The 18,473-nt window shown below is 44.2% G+C and overlaps 1 protein-coding gene across 2 annotated transcripts in view; it reads left to right on the top strand.

Moving 5' to 3' along the window:
• The window catches only part of LOC140191052 (adhesion G protein-coupled receptor E3-like), an 87,658-nt gene that overhangs the window by 2,555 nt on the left and 66,630 nt on the right, over nucleotides 1–18,473 (top strand). For both annotated transcript variants that reach the window (XM_072248123.1, XM_072248124.1), the window contains exons 2-7: nucleotides 2,643–2,735; nucleotides 3,235–3,366; nucleotides 5,310–5,441; nucleotides 10,434–10,516; nucleotides 11,932–12,018; nucleotides 18,098–18,272. In XM_072248123.1, coding sequence (XP_072104224.1) covers nucleotides 2,643–2,735; nucleotides 3,235–3,366; nucleotides 5,310–5,441; nucleotides 10,434–10,516; nucleotides 11,932–12,018; nucleotides 18,098–18,272 — 702 coding nt within the window. The remainder of the gene's footprint in view (nucleotides 1–2,642; nucleotides 2,736–3,234; nucleotides 3,367–5,309; nucleotides 5,442–10,433; nucleotides 10,517–11,931; nucleotides 12,019–18,097; nucleotides 18,273–18,473) is intronic.

The raw sequence follows: 18,473 nt of genomic DNA, 5'->3' as shown, positions 1-18,473 counted from the left end.
TTGATTCTGTTGGTGTCTGCTACCCTCAGCCTGCTGCCCCAGCACACAACAGCAAACACGATAGCACTGGCCACCACAGACTCGTAGAACATCCTCGGCATCATCCGGCAGATGTTAAAGGACCTCAGTCTCCTCAGGAAATAGAGATGGCTCTGACCCTTCTTGTAGACAACCTCAATGTTCTTTGACCAGTCCAGTTTATTGTCAATTCGTATCCCCAGGTATTTGTAATCCTCCACCATGTCCTCACTGATCCCCTGGATGGAAACAGGGTCACCGGTACCTTAGCTCTCCTCAGGTCTACCACCAGCTCCTTAGTCTTTTTCACATTAAGCTGCAGATAATTCTGCTCACACCATGTGACTAAGTTTCCCACCGTAGCCCTGTACTCAGCCTCATCTCCCTTGCTGATGCATCCAACTATGGCAGAGTCATCCGAAAACTTCTGAAGATGACAAGACTCTGTGCAGTAGTTGAAGTCCGAGGTGTAAATGGTGAAGAGAAAGGGAGACAAGACAGTCCCCTGTGGAGCCCCAGTGCTGCTGATCACTCTGTCGGACACACAGTGTTGCAAGCACACGTACTGTGGTCTGCCAGTCAGGTAATCAATAATCCATGACACCAGGGAGTAACTAGTAAGAGTTGGGGCAGCAGAGTTGTAGGAGGCACACAGTGGTGAGGTTAGTAGAGCTGTTGTCTCTCAGCACCGGAGACCAGGGTTCAATTCTGACCTCCGGTGCTGTTTATGTGGGATTTTCACATTCTCCCCATGATGGGTGGGTTTCCACGAGGAGCACCAGATTCCTGGTTTATCCCAAAGGTGGGTGAATTAGTAGGGTAATTGGCCCCTGTAAATAGGCCCTAGTGTGTAGGTGACTAATAAAATTCAGGGAGAGTTGACAAGAATGTAGAAAGAAATAAAAAGTGGGATTAATATAAGATTGTTATAAATGATCCAGTCAGCTGGAGGCTGAAGACCGAAGTAGACTGCCTGTATTGGGGTTAGAGGTCAGAGGTTAGAGTTCAGTGTATGTGCACAGGTAGGAGGAGGCTTGTCTTGCTGTGGTAGTTTTGTTGCATTGTGTTTTGTTCTGCCCATCATGCTATGGTCGCACAGGAACGTGTGGTGGCACGTGCGGACTGCCTCCCATCTTACCCTCAGGTGTGTTGATTGTTAACAAAAATGACACATCTGGCCCAAAACGTCAACTGTTTATTCATTTCCATAGATGCTGCCTGACCTGCTGAGTTCCTCCAGAATTTTATGAATGTTGCTTTGGATTTCCAGTATCTGCATAGTTTCTGTTGTTTATGATTTGACACATTTCTCCGTATGTCTTGATGTATTCATGATAAATAAACTTGAATCTTGATTCTTGATGATTGGTGCAGACTCTGTGGAGCCAAGGGCTTCTTTCTGTTTTATGTCTCTGTCTCTCTGTCAATCTTGGTCCAAGCAATATTTCCCCTGTTCTCCCTCTTAACATTTTATCACCCAACAGCTGACACTAGTGGGGCTGCACTCCAATCGCTGGAGGCTGTCTTTTGGTTGGTAATTACTGGGAACAGTTTTGACCTGGGTCTAAATTGTGAAATTGGAAAATCATCCAATTGCCATCTGAGCAGATCAAATACACATCCGAATCTTCATTGGTCTTTCATATTTCACATCAATGTCCAAGGGTCCATTAACATGATTTTAATCAGTCTTAACTCTGTGAGTGGCTGCTTCATCAACGATAATCCCATCTCTGCTGGGCTCAGCAGGGGTGGCAGGAGTCAACACAGAGTGGCCTTGGCAGAGCTAGGAGGATATGACAGAAAATATCTATGTAACCAGGGCTTGCATTCAAACTTGGCTTATTAGTTAACTCTGCAAACAGCTACATTACTTAGTGGTGAGACGGCCACCTTGCATAAGCAGTACACCTCTAGGGTCAGTATAATTTGGGTTCAACCAAACAGGAAAGTTGGATTGTTCCGGGAAGGGACATGAATTGTTGTGAATGCTGTGTAAATTCTGTCCTATGCAAAGTTAGTGTTTGCCAGAGAAATAACAGATAGTACACCAGCATAAAATTACAAAGTGAATATATTTACCAATATTTCAACTTGAATCAATAGTTAGCAGAAAAAGAAAAGAAAACTAAAAGGGCTCATTAGTTAAACCAGTCCAATGTGCACATAAAAGTTGAAGCTCAGTTTTGGAGTAGTCAAATGTATCACTTTACTCACACGCTGAACCCACATTCTGGGTGAGCGACACTATCCTCAGTTTGAACTTCCTCTAAAACCATCTTGAATGAATCGGCTGCCCATTGACACTTGCTCCTGTTTATGGCTGAGAAAAAAAAATTAACAAGCTGAAAACTTTAAACAAGTGATACAGAGTCATCTGTGCTTTGGACAACATCAAAAGAAGTTAGTTCTGGTGGCTGGATTTTATGAAGCACCATGGATCCAAAGTCAGGTTTTGCAGATCTTAGACAGGGAGACGGGGTAGCTATTGGCTTCAGTCTCTCTCCCTCCCATGATTAACATCAGCACTGGCTTGGTTCAGTATTGGGGTGCTTAACTTTCAGGACAGAAGGAGTAAAAATAAGGGCACAGAAGGTCTAACTGCTTTATTCTCTTTCTTCTAGTTATCCTGAGCTGCACTGTTTTCAGAGACATTCTGTCCCAAGATCAGAAGTGCAAATCAGCTTTTTTATTTGAATCATTAAATGGTTGCATAGGTAAGTGCTAAATTGCCTCAGGTCACTGCTATTAGGTTGGGGTTTAAGTGGGGGAAAAGTTTAATGATGTGTGTGTGTGTGTGTGCGTGTGTGTTTGTATTCTGGAGATGGAAAGAACAACCAGAAGACAGCAGAAGAGAGCCAGGAGAAACGCAGCCATGGTTACCACCACTACCACATATACATGTCCCACCTGCAACAGAGCTTGTGGGTCCAGGATAGGACTGTACGGTCATCAAAGATCTCACCGTTAAAGGAGTGGACGTCGTCATCGGATTTCAATGGACAACCGAAGAAGAAGAAATTAATGTGGGTGCATAGTTTGAACGTGACACTGAATTAAAGAACTTGTAGTGTGAGATGGAGCCAAGAAGGGGTGGGGAGGGAGAAAGTGGATGCACTGCTGGAGGTTAATGGGGGAAACACAAAGGGCTACTAATGCTGGGATTTGATCAGTAAGGAAGGTGATACAATTGTGAGATTTTTCCTCTTTACACAGATGTCACAAATAGTTCATGTGGACCTCACAAACAGTGTGCCAGTGCAGTTGGCTCCTTCTGGTGTCGATGCAAGGTGGGGCTTACCGCTTCAACAACCTGTTCTGATGATCGACTCATGAGAAAATGTGAAGGTGAGGACGATGAATAACTGTGAAATGAGGACTGACTCTCATGATGGGAATTACTAGTTGTGAATGTGTTAGAGGACTGGGAAATAAATGTATTGACCCGGTGTGATCTTAGGAAAGAGGGGAGTGTGCAATGTGAGCTCTTGAAACACATTGGACAGCCCAGACTGGAATGCTGGTCACTGTCCAATCATGGGTCTCAAACTCCTACCTAGTCTGATCACCATTTAGCACATGTTCAGTGGGGCATGGGAAGAAACTGTGAACAAACTCAGCCTAGGCTCAGGGCTACATCAAAAGCTCTACAGATGTTAATAGGCAGCTTCAAGGTCCAATAGGATGGATTACAGGTCCACAGCCATCTCATTTTCTAACACCGGCCTATCTGAGTTCTCACTAAAGGAGAATCTCTTCCTTCACTGCGTCCCACTTCCTCAATCCTTAATGCCTTTCACAAGAAATTAACTCGATTTTAACTTTAATCTCAGCATCAGAATCAGAATGATGAAATTTGTCATGAAATTTGCTGTTTTGCAACAGCAGTACAGTGCAAAACATAAAATAGACTATAAAAGGAGACTGTTGCCAGAAACGACCAGGATTGAAAATCAAGTGATTTCACTACTTTAACAAGTTAGGAACTATGAAAAATCTGAGGTATCAGCAATCATCTTGAATGTTACAGAGAAAAAGAAGATCTGGAGGATGCAATCATGAAAAGCATTGTACGAAGGCAGACCATTATCTGCACTAGGTGTCTGTGTTGATTTTATTAGCTTAGTCAATCAAAAGAACATGGTAGCGTACACTGGATAACTTCTATGTTATATTGACTGTCCTGTTGTACATACTATTTATTCTAAATTACTATAAATTGCACAGACGGAGACGTAACGTAAAGAATTTTACTCCTCATGTATGTGAAGGATGTCAGTAATAAAATCAATTCAATTCCTCCATCAATAACTATTAAGAAGCTACAGCTTTGTTACAGTACTTTATTAGTATTGTTAGTGTTCAGGTTTAATATCACTGGCGTACGTCATGAAATTTGTTAACTTTGTGGCAGCAGTGCCAGGCAATGCATGATAAATACAGGAAATAAAATTGAATTACAGAAAGTGTATACATGTGTATTAAATAGTTAAGTTAAAATAAGCGGAGCAAAACCAGAAATAGTTTTCAAAAGCAGTGAGGTGGTGTCCATGGGTTCAGTGTCCATTCAGAAATCAGGTGGCAGAGGGGAAGAAGCTGTTCCTGCATCGTTGAGTGTGTGCCTTCAGGCTTCGGATGAGAAATGGACATCCCCTGGGTGTTGGAGATCCTTAATGATGGACGCTGCCTTCCTCAGGCAATGCTCCTTGAAGATGTTGAAGATATACATTTAATTTATATATGCACCCCATAACCCCAGATTAAATTATGTCACTGTTAATGTGTCCCAACGCATCCTAGAGCATTATTATAAATATATTTCTGTCTATACCTCGGTGGCCACTATTTAAGGGACTGCACCTCCGTACCTAATAAAGTGGCCATTCAGTGCGTGTTCATGCTCATCTGCTGCTGTGGCCCATCCACTTCATGGTTCAACATGGTGAGCATTCAGAGGCGTTCTTCTGCACACCACTGTCGTAATGCACTGTTACTGGGGTCACTGTCGCCTTCCTGTCAGCTTGAACCCCATTCTGGCCAATCTCTGTAACTCCCCTCTTCAACAAAGTCCTTTCACTCACAGAACAGCTGCTCAATGGATTTGTTTTTTTTTTTGGCTTTCGGCACCTCTCTCTGAAAGCTCCAGAGACAGCTGGCCATTGAGTATATATTATGGAGTACTAGCATCCACGCCTGTGGGACTCAATGCACCACTCACTTTTCACTGATGGTCTGACGCTCCTCATCATCTGTGTTGGTAATATTTCTACCTCATTTCCTTTCTACAACAGATGTGGATGAATGCCAGGATAAAAGTGCGTGCGGAGTGAACACAACCTGTCACAACTCCTATGGGTCTTTTTACTGCGTTTGCAATAAAGGATATCACCAAGGGCAGGGAGACACTCATCCGCCCTGTAGAGGTAAAAATCAAGTGATTACTGTGAGCAGCTGGGAGCTGACAATTCAAACTGAGATGCCAGAAACACTGAATGGGTCAGGAAGAACTTCAACTTGACTTTAATTTGAAACATCAACCCAATTTCTCCCTACACAGATCCTGGCTGACAGGCCGAGTTTTGTTGCTCTGCATTAACAGCGCCTACAGAATCACATGTGTCTCCAAAGGTCTCTGAGGGCCAATGATAGTAAAGGGGACACTTTGGGGTGTGTAGGGGACAGAGGGGAGTGAGTCTGGGTCAGTGTGGGGTGCATAGGGGACAGAGGGGATTGAGTCTGTGACGGGGTCATTGTGGGCTGTGTAGGGGACAGAGGGGAGTGAGTCTGTGACGGGGTCATTGTGGGGTGTGTAGGGGACAGAGGGGAGTGAGTCTGTGACGGGGTCATTGTGGGGTGCGTAGGGGACAGTGGGGAGTGAGTCTTGGACTGGGTCAGTGTCGGGTGTGTAGGGGATGGTGCAGAGTGAGTCTGGGACTGGGTCAGTGTGGGGTATGTAGCGGACAGTGGGGTGTGAGTCTGGGTCAATGTAGAGTGCGTAGGGGACAAAGGGGAGTGAGTCTTGGACTGGGTCAGTGTGGGGTGTGTAGGGATGGTAGGGAGTGAGTCTGGGATGGGGTCATTGTTGGGTGTTTAGTGGACCAAGGGGAGTGAGTCTGGGACTGGGTCAGTGGTGGCGCCAGAGATTTTTTCTTGCTGGTGCTACAGTGGGGCTGAATTATTCAGTGATGGTGCTGAGGGATGTACCCTATGGTAATATGTATTCGCAAGGCCAGATGCGTGGCATTTAAAAGTCAGTTTCAAGCATTATGTGCCTATTATAAATGCCTCTGTTGATTCACAAGCAACAGCAATTGACAAATCTAATATAGAAGTGAACTGTGACAGTGTTAACAGCATCGGAGACAACCCGGAGCATAAACAACAAACCAACAGAGCATCCGACCCACAGCACACAACGTGAATCATGCACCAATCCCGCAATCAGCGTCAAATGCGTGATTTTCAACTGAAAAACACAACACTAATCCACAATGTCCACTGCTATTCACATTACATAGACAGACAATGCCAAAAGATACACCATTATTAAAGTCAAATAAGGCAAACAACAGATGCAAGGCTTTACCAGGAGTTGGACAAATCGTACTCTGACCATGCAATACCTCAATTAATTTGGCTACTGAATTTAAAACAAAAATCAACAGAATCACCGCTTGGGAGTCTAAGCAAAACCAGTAGGCTTAATAGCAGTAAATGTAATAGTTTAGGATTTACAGGAAACGTAAGGACTATGGGGTATCCACCACAAAATAATAATAATAATCAGCATTAGTCTTGGCCCAAATTTTTAAAAAATCAACTGCACTCACCATTGATGTTTTCAGAGAAGCACAATCTGTCTGTTGTTGTGATTGGTGGTGAAAACATCAGTGATTTTCTGGATGTCAAGTGCTTTGGTCCTCCGGCTGTTTATGGCCAACAGGGCCAAGTTGCTGTTCCGAGCATCACCGCTGTTATTCCTTAGGTAGTTTTTGAGGCGTCTGAGGCAAGAGAAACTCCGTTCACATGATGCAGATGTCACAGGTAGAGTCAGTGATATGCAGGTTAGTTTGTATAAATCTATAAATGCATGGCAGTAGGGTCTCATTGGAGCTAGAAATTCCACTGGGTCATTCACTGTCTGTCCTTGCTAGAGACTCAACCACTGCTCACGATTTTCTTGGACAATCTTTGCATGTCCTTTATCAAGCATATTTCCCAATCTTGAGCTGTCTCATTTTCTCAATCTGAATTTGGCCCATGCCTCCATAGCCAACTTATGAGCTGCACTTACATGGTGGGTTTTGAAAGCTGTTGTAGCTTTCTGCCAGTTGCAGTAACCGGTGACAGTGAAGGCAGACTCAGAATGGAACCCATGTCCTCCACACAGGAAATACATGCATGCGAGGCAGAATGTAGTATTTTTTGTGGTCGAATAATCCAGTCAGTCAAACCAGCCACGACTAAAACTCCTTTGCTGATTGCCAAACCGTTGAGAGTTGTGAAGGGTACTTTTTCAATGTTGGCCGACTGGGTCCTTCTTCAGGCTGCTGGCTAACATCACTAACCGTATTCCCACTAGCACTAAGAGCAGCTTCATCTACGTTCTCCTCCAAAACTCGCTCCATTTCTTGTTCCTCTACTTCGCCCTCACACTCCTTCGATGAACTGCTGTCGTCCTCATCCCCACTTATTCCTTTCTGCATGTCACTTTCAATTAAGACAGGCTCAGGCTGAGACACCACTGATTCCTCTGGACGAGGTCGTTTTCTCACTAAAAATCGATCCATTTTTCACGCCGGCCAAAATAATGTACATGCCAGGCCCACGCTAGCTTGTAAAAGCACAATGTGTGTGTGTGTGGCATCCGTTAGTCTCGCGAGACCATGGATCTGCGCCTGGATGTATACTATCAATCTCTTGTGTGAGTGACAGTGAGTGACATCACCACGTTAAGTGACCTTAGATCAGCTTAACTGATCTGAGGACAGCAACGACAAGACATTGACAACGAACTAAGTGTAGAGTGGATCTGACAGAGTTTATAACTTTATTGCTGCGTGGGTGCTATGGTAATTGGGGACACTGTTTCACTAGATCAACTGGAGAAACAAGCTGTATTCAAAACTATACAGAGAAAGCAAAGCAGTTGCAATTTGTATGTGAAATTTCAGTTAGTTTCTTGGTGGTGCTACGCTGGTGCTATTGCAATTTCAGCTAGCACCACGTTAGCACTGCCCCTGTACTGGGTCGGTGTGGGGTGTGTAGGGGACAGTGGGGAGTGAGTCTGGTACTGGGTCAGTGTGGGGTGTGTTGGGGACAGTGGAGAGTGAGGCTGGGTCAGTGTGGGGTGTGTTGGGGACAGTGGAGAGTGAGGCTGGGTCAGTGTGAGGTGTGTTGGGGACAGTGGAGAGTGAGGCTGGGTCAGTGTGGGGTGTGATGGGGACTGTGGGGAGTGAGTCTGGGTCAGTGTGGGGTGTGTAGGGGACGGTGGGGGGTGAGTCTGGGTCAACGTAGTGTGTGTAGGGGACGGTGGGGAGTGAGTCTGGGACTCGGTCAGTGTTGGGTGTGTAGGAGATGGTGAGGTTGAGTCTGGGGCTCAGTCAGTGTCGGAGATGGTGGGCAGTGAGGCTAGGGCCGAGTCACTTTGGGGGACTGAACTGCACTTAGTAGAGTTGCAGAGAGTTTCAGTCTGGTGTTCATCCTGAATTCTTGACACAGGGTAAACTCAGTGTCTTTGGCTTGTGAACAACCTATAAAATCATAATATATGGGAGCAGAATTAGGCTATTCGGCCCACCTAGTCTGCTCCATCTTTCCATCATATTTGATTTATTATCCCTTTCATACCATTCTTCTGCCTTCTCCCTGTGACCTTTGATGCCCTTACTAGTCAAAACCTATCAATCTTCGTTTTAAGTATACCCAATGACTTGATGTCCATGGCTGTCTATGGCAATGAATTCCACAGACTCACCACTCTCTGGCTGAAGAAATTTCTCCTCATCACTGTTCTGAAGGAACATTATTCTATTCTGAGGCTGTGCCCTCTGGACCTAGAACCCCACCCCCCCCACCAAAGGAAACATCCTCTTCATGTCCACTCTACCTCGGCCTTTCAAGCCATTATAAGAAGTATATAGGAGCAAGGGTTAAACCACGTGCTCCACCATGAGATAGGGTCATTGCTGATTTCTACCCAACCCCCACCCACCTTCAAATCCACCCCCCCCACCCCCACCACCGCTTGATCCAGCAACTATGGTGTCCAAAGAACTATCAAAGTCCTCCTTGAATTTACACAGTCAACTGAGAAGTTCCTCAAGTCAGTACTGGGTGGGACAGGTTAGACTGGTGACTGTGAGTGGTGGTAAGGTGAGGAGAGAGCAGATAGTAGGATTGCGTAGATGGGGGAGGAGAGACAGCTATTTATTTAATGTATAAAAGAGATAATTAAATTAAGCTCCTTGTCAATTGGTGGTGCTGAAGGACCACCACACCCAGCCTTGAGTTCCTCCAGTATTTTGTGTGGTCATTAAAATATTTGCAAGGTTTAATGACCGTGGAGATGTCTGCAGCCTAGCCCATTACAGGAAAAGAACAGCCCTCCATTGAGCATATCAACAAACAGCACTTCCACAAGGAAGCAGTATCTATTATCAAGGACCCCACCATCCTGGCCACGTCCTCTTCTCTCTGCTGTCATCAGGAAGGAGGTCAAGGAGCCACCAGGTTCAGGAACAGATATTACCTCCTGAACCAGCAAGTATAACTTCACTCAGCTCAACACTGAACTGATTCCACAAACTATGGAAACACTTCCAAGGATTCTGCAGCTCAATGTTATCAGTATTATTTATTTCTTGTCTATTTATTATTTTTTTTTGTATTTACACTATTTGTCTTCTTTTACACATTGTTCGTTTGTCAATCTTTGTGTCTAGTTTTTCATCAGTTCTACTGTATTTTTGGTCTAACGTGAAGGCCCAAAAGAAAATAGATCTCTGGGTATCATTTGGTGACATATACATACTCTGATAATAAATTTACTTCGATCTTTAAATAAATTGTCCTCCCTGAACCCACGACGAGGTCTATGCCAATATTGCCCCATTAGTGTGGCTTGTGCCAATATTACAATTGCAATGCCCACTAGGTATTGGTTCCTTCGGGTGCCAGTGGGCGTGGGCTTGGGTAAGACATTCCCAGTCTTTCTTGTGAGTCTGTAAGATGTGTCAAGTCACACACAGAGTGCATCCAAGTCTGACACTCCACCCTGTGGGAGCACATCATTTTGGAGTTATGGCTGAGAGGCGGAGTTCAGACCTTCCTTTGCCTGACTGGTGAGTATTAGGCAGCGGTGGCAGAGTTGACAGATGGACGCTAAGTTCTCTACAATCTCATTTTCATTCCAGTGGATCCACTTTCCTGTGACTCTGAGAAGCAGAACTCTACGCTGTCACAGTGCAAACGGAATTATGCAGCAAACTCCAAGCAGGTATGTCTGCCAAATCTGATGCTCACTCCCTCCATTTCTTCAAGGCGTAGACTTAACTTCCATTAGAATGTTTTCCTCACTAGATGTATCACTCTCCCTGCTTCTCTCCTTCACCCTCTTCTACATTCGGGTCTTCTCCTCACCCACCAGATTAAACACTCACCTCACTTCTAAATGTTGCATGTAAACACCTGTTGGCATCCTGACTTGTACTTGAATATTCATAGAATCACGCAGGTTCTTTCCTGACCTCGGGCACAGTCTGTGTGGAGTTCCTCCGCGACCACATGAACTTCTGCAGGGTGCCAGTTCTCTCCCACAGGCATGGTGTGACATGCAGGTCAGTAGGTCAATTGCCCTGTGAGAGTCAAATCTGGGGGAAATTGATGGGAATGTAGAGGGAATATAGTCTCGGATTAGCATAAATGGGTGTGTGAGTGTTGGCATGGACTTGATGGGCTGAAGGGCCTGTTTCTGTGCCGTCTACATTTATGACCCACTTTGTTTGAACTTGATCAGCTTGGTCCAGACCTTTAATAGTTAAGCCAAGATCTGACCACAATTCTACCAGATCCTATCTACTTCCTGAGGAGACTGAGGTCCTTTGGAGTAAGCAGGCCTCTCCTTCACATGTTCTACCAGTCCGTTGTCACCAGTACAATCCTCTACGCGGTGGTGTGCTGGGGCAATGGCACCAACACGGGTGACACCAACAGGCCCAATAAAGGCTGGCTCTGTTAAAGGAGTCGAACTGGACGCACTAGAGGCTGTGACAGAACAAAGGACCCTACAGAAAATCCTGGCAATTCTGGACAATGTTCTTCACCCTCTGCATGCTACCTTGGCTGAACAGAGGAGCACTTAGTAATAGACTAAAACAACTGTGCTGCTCCAAAGGGCACTATATGAGGTCATTCCTACCCTCAGCCATTAAGCCCTATGAGCCAGGGAAATGGTGACCCCTGCTGTTAGACTGTTCGAGGTAAATTATTTTTTATTCTTTCTACTTTTCTTCTAATATTGATTTATTTGTACATCTGTGCACTTGTAATGTTACTATGACACTGTAATTTCCTTTGGGATCAACAAAGTATCTACCTATGTATCTTTAAATGCCAGTGGAATGCATTGATATTGGGAAAGGCAAAGCATAATGTCTTATTTTAGGGAATTCCCCCTTACTTTTCCATGCTTAGAGGTGTCCTTTCATTGACCTCATGACCTCCAGTAGGAATTGCCAATGGGCATGATGTTATAGTTATCTCTGAAGCCAATAGGTTTTAGAATTTCTGTTTTCTGACAATAAAATTTTGATTCAGAAGACCTTTTTTTTTCAGATTGCTTGTTACTTTTGATTATTTCTATTTGTTTGGTTGTTCCAGTATATTTAACTGTTGTCTTGTTTCACTGCCCAGTTAAACTCTGCAGAAGATATGGTGAAATTGGTTAATTGCTACCATGAAAAACTCTGTCAGAATTTCAGTAGGATAACCGAAGCCAAGGTAAGGAATTAGAAGCCTGACAATTTTATCCTGGGGCAAAAGTGGTGTGTTCCTGAGGTGGAGGGAGTAAAGTGGATATAGGAACAAAAAGCAAGGATGGGGCCAGGAAGATGTTCACTGAGGGATGATTTCAAAGTTGGCTTCCTTGAAACAGAGGGAATTGAGGAGAGGTGGAACGAGATCCCAGAAATGTCTTTTCACCTGAACAGAAACATCAGTAACAATGAAGCACAGTGGAGACCATTCAGACTGATTGCATCACCACCTGGTATGGAGGCTCCAATTCAAAGGATCGAAAAGGGCCACAGAGGAACCTATCTTCAATAGGTGGTGCCTCGAGAAGGCAGCATCCATCGTTGAGAACCCTCACCTTCTGTGACATGCCTTCTTCTCATTGCTACAATCAAAGAGGAAGTACAAGAGCCTGAAGGCACACGCACAATATTTTCATCCCCTCCACTACGATATTTCTGAACTGACAATGAACCCGTCACCACTACCTCACTGTTCCTCTTCTGCACTATTTAATTTTTATTGGAACTTTTAGTAATTTTTTATGTCATGCACAGTACAACAAATTTCATAATGTACTCTATGTCAATGATAATAAACCTGATTCTGATTCTGATTTTGATGGATAAAAATATTTACTAGAATGATGGTAGGTGATCTTGAATTCATTGTTAGGAAGAGTGGCAAAGGCAGAATATTCATTGTGTTTAACAAGTACTTGGATGCCCGGTTAACGCGATGTGATTTGTTGTTGTTTGCAAGACATGACAGAGAGCTGAGCAAATGGGGACAATCAACTGAGAAGTGAAGGAGAATGGAAAGTGGAGAAGGTAGGAAGCAGACAAGAAGGTCCAGGACTGGAGGACATCTGAAATGAGAGCCAAGCAATTTGGAAAGACTTGTCCACCCAGATGGTGGTGGAAACTCAGAACACTCCTCAATGACCCATCAATGCTGCATCAAAGGTTGATTCTAAAACCAAGATGGATGGATTTTGTTGACTGGAGGCAGCAAAGCGATGTAGGAATTGTCACAAGATGGAGTTAGGTTACATGGGTGTTACGGAATGGTGATATGTTCTTACAGAACTTTTCTTATGGAATCATAGGATATTCACAACACAACAGGAGGCCATTCTGCCCATTGTATCTGTGTTGATTCAACCCAATCCCATCTCAGTGTTGGCATTGTACTTTCTAAAAGTGGTGAGGGTTTCTTCATTTGCCAGCCTGATGTGCCTTGTATTTCTGCCACTCTGTAATATGGGCAGTTGAGCAGATGTATTGGAGATACAGGTATCCTGAAGCAGACATTGAATCTGGATAGAGTTGGGTGACATCATAAGATGCTCCCACATCCTCCCAAGGCCAGTGGATTGTGACCACAGCATGGTGCTCCTGAGAACTGTTAATCACCTGGTGTTGCATTTGATGCTGATGATGCATTATGGGAGGCACCATCTTCTACGTACAGGTCCCAAAGAGTCACAAGAGTTTGAAGAAGTGACTAGGGCTCAGATCATCAGGGTCAAAGATCTGAATGAGTCCAGAAGTCAAGGCCCATGTTCAGCATCCTGGAGTGAATTCTAAAGTTGGAGGCCCGATGTCTGAGAATCAGGTGAACAAAAATCTGGCACCCTGAGGTGGCCTGTCCCTGGATTGGAGGATTGTCTATGCGTGCGAGTGAGTGGTGGGTGAGAGGGATGAGAAATGGGCTTGTTTACTTCTGTGGTTGTTGTCACTGTTTGTGTTGCTCTGCTGAGCATTGTGGCCATTGTGGCTGTGTTAGCACCGGAATGTGACGCACCACTAGCACGTCCTCAGATGTGTTGGCTGCTAACACAAATGGCACATTTCACTGTGCGTTTCGGTGTATATGTGATAAACAAACCCGAACCCGAATCCAGAGCGGTGCGGGTTTAGAAATGACAGCTTTATGCGACAAAGTTCCTCACTGTTGCCAGCACTGCGTCTGCACTGAGGCAGTGACCGAAGGATAAGGAAAAACGGAAAGAGAGAGGGGAAGAGGTGGAGAAAGAGTGGAAGGGTGAGAAAGTCAGAATCAGAGTTATAATCACTGAAATTTATATACTGTGATATTTGTTGTTTTATTAAATTTTATTCAGAGATACACCATCAGACAGGCCCTTGTGCACCAACTTGCTCATGACACCCAGTTATATCCATATAGAAGCATAGAAAATAGGTGCAGGAATAGGCCATTCGGCCCTTCGAACCTGCACCGCCATTCAGTACGATCATGGCTGATTATCCAACTCAGAACCCTGTACCTGCCTTCTCTCCATAACCCCTGATCCCTTTAGCCACAAGGGCCATATCTAACTCCCTCTTAAATATAGCCAATGAACTGGCCTCAACTGTTTCCTGTGGCAGAGAATTCCACAGATTCGCCACTCTCTGTGTGAAGTAGTTTTTCCTCATCTCGGTCCTAAAAGGCTTCCCCTTTATTCTCAAACTGTGACCCCTCGTTCTGGACTTCCCCAACATCGGGAACAATCTTCCCGCATCTAGCCTGTCCAATCCTTTTAGAATTTTATACGTTTCAATCAGATCCCCCCCTCAATCTTCTAAATTCCAGAGAGTATAAGCCTAGTCGATCCAGTCTTTCATCATATGAAAGTCCTGCCATCCCAGGAATCAATCTGGTGAACCTTCTTTGTACCCCTTCTATGGCAAGAATGTATTTCCTCAGATTAGGGGACCAAAACTGCATGCAATACTCCAGGTGTTGTCTCACCAAGGCCTTGTACAACTGCAGTAGAACCTCCCTGCTCCTGTACTCAAATCCTCTTGCTATGAATGCCAGCATACCATTCGCCTTTTTCACCGCCTGCTGTACCTGCATGCCCACTTTCAATGACTGGTGTACAATAACACCCAGGTCTCGATGCACCTCCCTTTTTCCTAATCGGCCACCATTCAGATAATAATCTATTTTCCTGTTCTTTCCACCAAAGTGGATAACCTTACATTTATCCACATTAAATTGCATCTGCCATGAATTTGCCCACTCACCTAACCTATCCAAGTCACCCTGCATCCTCTTAGCATCCTCCTAACACTGCTAACACTGCTGTCCAGCTTTGTGTCATCCGCAAACTTGGAGATGCTGCATTTAATTCCCTCGTCTAAGTCATTAATAAATAGTGTAAACAACTGGGGTCCCAGCCTGAGCTTTGCGGTACCCCACTAGTCACTGCCTGCCATTCTGAAAAGGTCCCGTTTATTCCCACTCTTTGCTTCCTGTCTGCCAACCAATTCTCTATCCACATCAATACCATACCCCCAATACTGTGTGCTTTAAGTTTGCACACTAATCTCCTGTGTGGGAATTGTTAAAAGCCTTTTGAAAATCCAAATATACCACATCCACTGGTTCTCCCCTATCCACTCTACTAGTTACATCCACAAAAAATTCTATGAGATCGTCAGACATGATTTTCCTTTCACAAATCCATGCTGACTTTGTCCGATGATATCATTGCTTTCCAAATGTGCTGTTATCACATCTTTGATAACTGACTCTAGCATTTTCCCCACCACCGATGTCAGGCTTACCGGTCTATAATTCCCTGGTTTCTCTCTCCCTCCTTTTTTAAAAGGCGGGGTTACATTAGCCACCCTCCAATCCTCAGGAACTAATCCAGAATCTAAAGAGTTTTGAAAAATTATCACTAATGCGTCCACTATTTCTTGGGCTACTTCCTTAAGTGCTCTGGGATGCAGATCATCTGGCCCTGGGGATTTATCTCCCTTCAATCTCTTCAATTTACCTAACACCACTTCCCTACTAACATATATTTCCCTCAGTTCCTCCATCTCACTGGACCCACGGTCCCCTACTATTTCCGGAAAATTATTTATGTCCTCCTTAGTGAAGACAGAACCAAAGTAGTTATTCAATTGGCCTTCCATGTCCTTGTTCCCCATGATCAATTCACCTATTTCTGACTGTAAGGGACCTACACTTGTCTTAACCAATCTTTTTCTTTTCACATATCTATAAAAGCTTTTACAATCAGTTTTTATGTTCCCTGCCAGTTTTCTCTCATAATCTTTTTTCCCTTTCCTAATTAAGCCCTTTGTCCTCCTCTGATGGACTCTGACTTTCTCCCAGTCCTCAGGTGAGCCGCTTTTTCTGGATAATTTGTATGTTTCTTCTTTGGAATTGATACTATCCCTAATTTCCCTCATCAGCCACGGGTGCACTACCTTCCTTGATTTATTCTTTTGCCAAACTGGGATGAACAACTGTTGTAGTTCATCCATGCGATCTTTAAATGCTTGCCATTGCATATCCACTGTCAACCTTTTAAGTATCATTTGCCAGTCTATCTTAGCTAATTCATGTCTCATACCTTCAAAGTTACCCTTCTTTAAGTTCAGAACCTTTGTTTCTGAATTAACTGTATCACTCTCCATCTTAATGAAGAATTCCACCATATTATGGTCATTCTTACCCAAGGGGCCTCGCATGACAAGATTGCTAACTAACCCTTCCCCATTGCTCAATACCCAGTCCAGAATGGCCTGCTCTCTAGTTGGTTCGTCGATATGTTGGTTCAGAAAACTATTCCGCATACATTCCAAGAAATCCTCTTCCTAAGCATCCTTACCAATTTAGTTCACCCAATCTATCTGTAGATTGAAGTCACCCATTATAACTGCTGTTCCTTTATTGCACGCATTTCTAATTTACTGTTTAATGCCATCCCCAACCTCACTACTACTGTTAGGTGGCCTGTACACAGCTCCCACCAGTGTTTTCTGCCCCTTAGTGTTATGCAGCTCTACTCATATCGATTCCACGTCCTCCTGGCTAATGTCCTTCTTTTCTATTCTGTTAATCTCCTCTCTAACCAGCAATGCCACCCCACCTCCTTTTCTTTCATGTCTATCCCTCCTGAATATTGAATATCCCTGAATGTAGAGCTCCCATCCTTGGTCACCCTGGAGCCATGTCTCTGTGAAGAATTAACACTAACCCTACATTGGAGGAAACTGGAACACCTGGAAGAATTCCACACAGTCACAGGAAGAGCGTACAAACTCCCTAGAGACGGCGGTGGAAATTGAACCTAGGTGGCCGGTGCTGGAAAGTGTTACAATAGCAACTACATTACCATGTTGTGGCAGCAGTACACTGCAAAGACTATATACATATATATGAAAAAAATAACAAAATAGTGCAAAAAAAGTGCTGGTGGGCTCATGGACCATTCAGAAATTTGATGGTGGAGGGGAATAAGCTGTACTTGAATCATTGAGTTTGGCTGTTCTGGCTCCTGTACCTCCTCCACAATGGTAGTAATGAGAGGAAGGCATGTCTTCAGTGCTGCCGAAGGATTTCGGCCCAAAATGTTGACTGCACTCTTCTCCATAGATGCTGCCTGGCCCGCTGAGTTCCTCCAGCACTTTGTGTGTGTTGCTCAGATTTCTAACGTCTGCAGGTTTTCTCTTGTCTGATAGAGGGCATGCTCTGGTTGGTGAGTGATGGTCCTTAGTAATGAATATTGCCTTCTTGAGAAACCAGTTCTTAAGCATCCTCAGTGGGGGGAATTTGGGCTGAGAAGGTATAAGAGAAGGATGGAAAGAAGGAAGGGAAAGAGAAATGAGAGAAATAAAGAATGTTGGTGGAGAATATTCAACAACTGAAGAAGAAGGAATACAAAAACCCTCAGGAAGAGAAAAGCTTCAAGACAGGTCTATGTGGGACAGTAACTGCAGAGAGTTCAATGGTTATGGAAAAATAGCAGAACTGCAGATGCTGGAATCTGAACCTAAAGCAGAAAATGATGGAAAAATTCAGCCAATCAGGCGTCATCTATGGAAAGAGAAATTAGTTAAGTTTTTGTGTCAGTCACTCTTCCAACGAACTGGAGGAAGAGCAAATAGAAAATGTTAGACTGTGGAGAGGGAACCAGAATTAATGTTCTTGCTCAATGACCCCTCATCAGAAAAACAGCATTTTCCATTTTAATTTCTGACTTCCAGCATCTGCAATACTTTCCTTTTCAATTGCTGAAGTGTTCCTTTTTCATCTGTAGGATATGACGACATTTGCAAACGATGTTCTTAATAGTTCACGGCTGGATAGCATGACCACCACTCAAAGGCTGGAGGTGACAATGGCCACAGTGAAACTCTTGGAGAACATGGCAATGGCGATTGCTCTTAAACTACCCAGTTCAGAACACCATCCCATAGAAACAAGCTCTTTTGGTAAAGTATTGGACTCTGAAAACATTGACCACTGGAGCAAAGGTCCTCATTGCTAGTTATCGAGTCTGTGAAACTGGTTTCAAGTTAAAGGAAGGAAAGGTGGAGATTAATTTCTCAATAATCAGCTTTGAGCCTGAAAACATAGTCCATCAGTTGATATTGATCATCAATATATGACTGATTAATCATGTAGGCTCTTGC

The sequence above is a fragment of the Mobula birostris genome, chromosome 32, assembly GCF_030028105.1.
Source record: "Mobula birostris isolate sMobBir1 chromosome 32, sMobBir1.hap1, whole genome shotgun sequence".
NCBI classification, from domain to species: domain Eukaryota; kingdom Metazoa; phylum Chordata; class Chondrichthyes; order Myliobatiformes; family Myliobatidae; genus Mobula; species Mobula birostris.
Note: the sequence above shows the minus strand (reverse complement) of the source record. Positions and strands in the feature narration are given on the sequence as shown.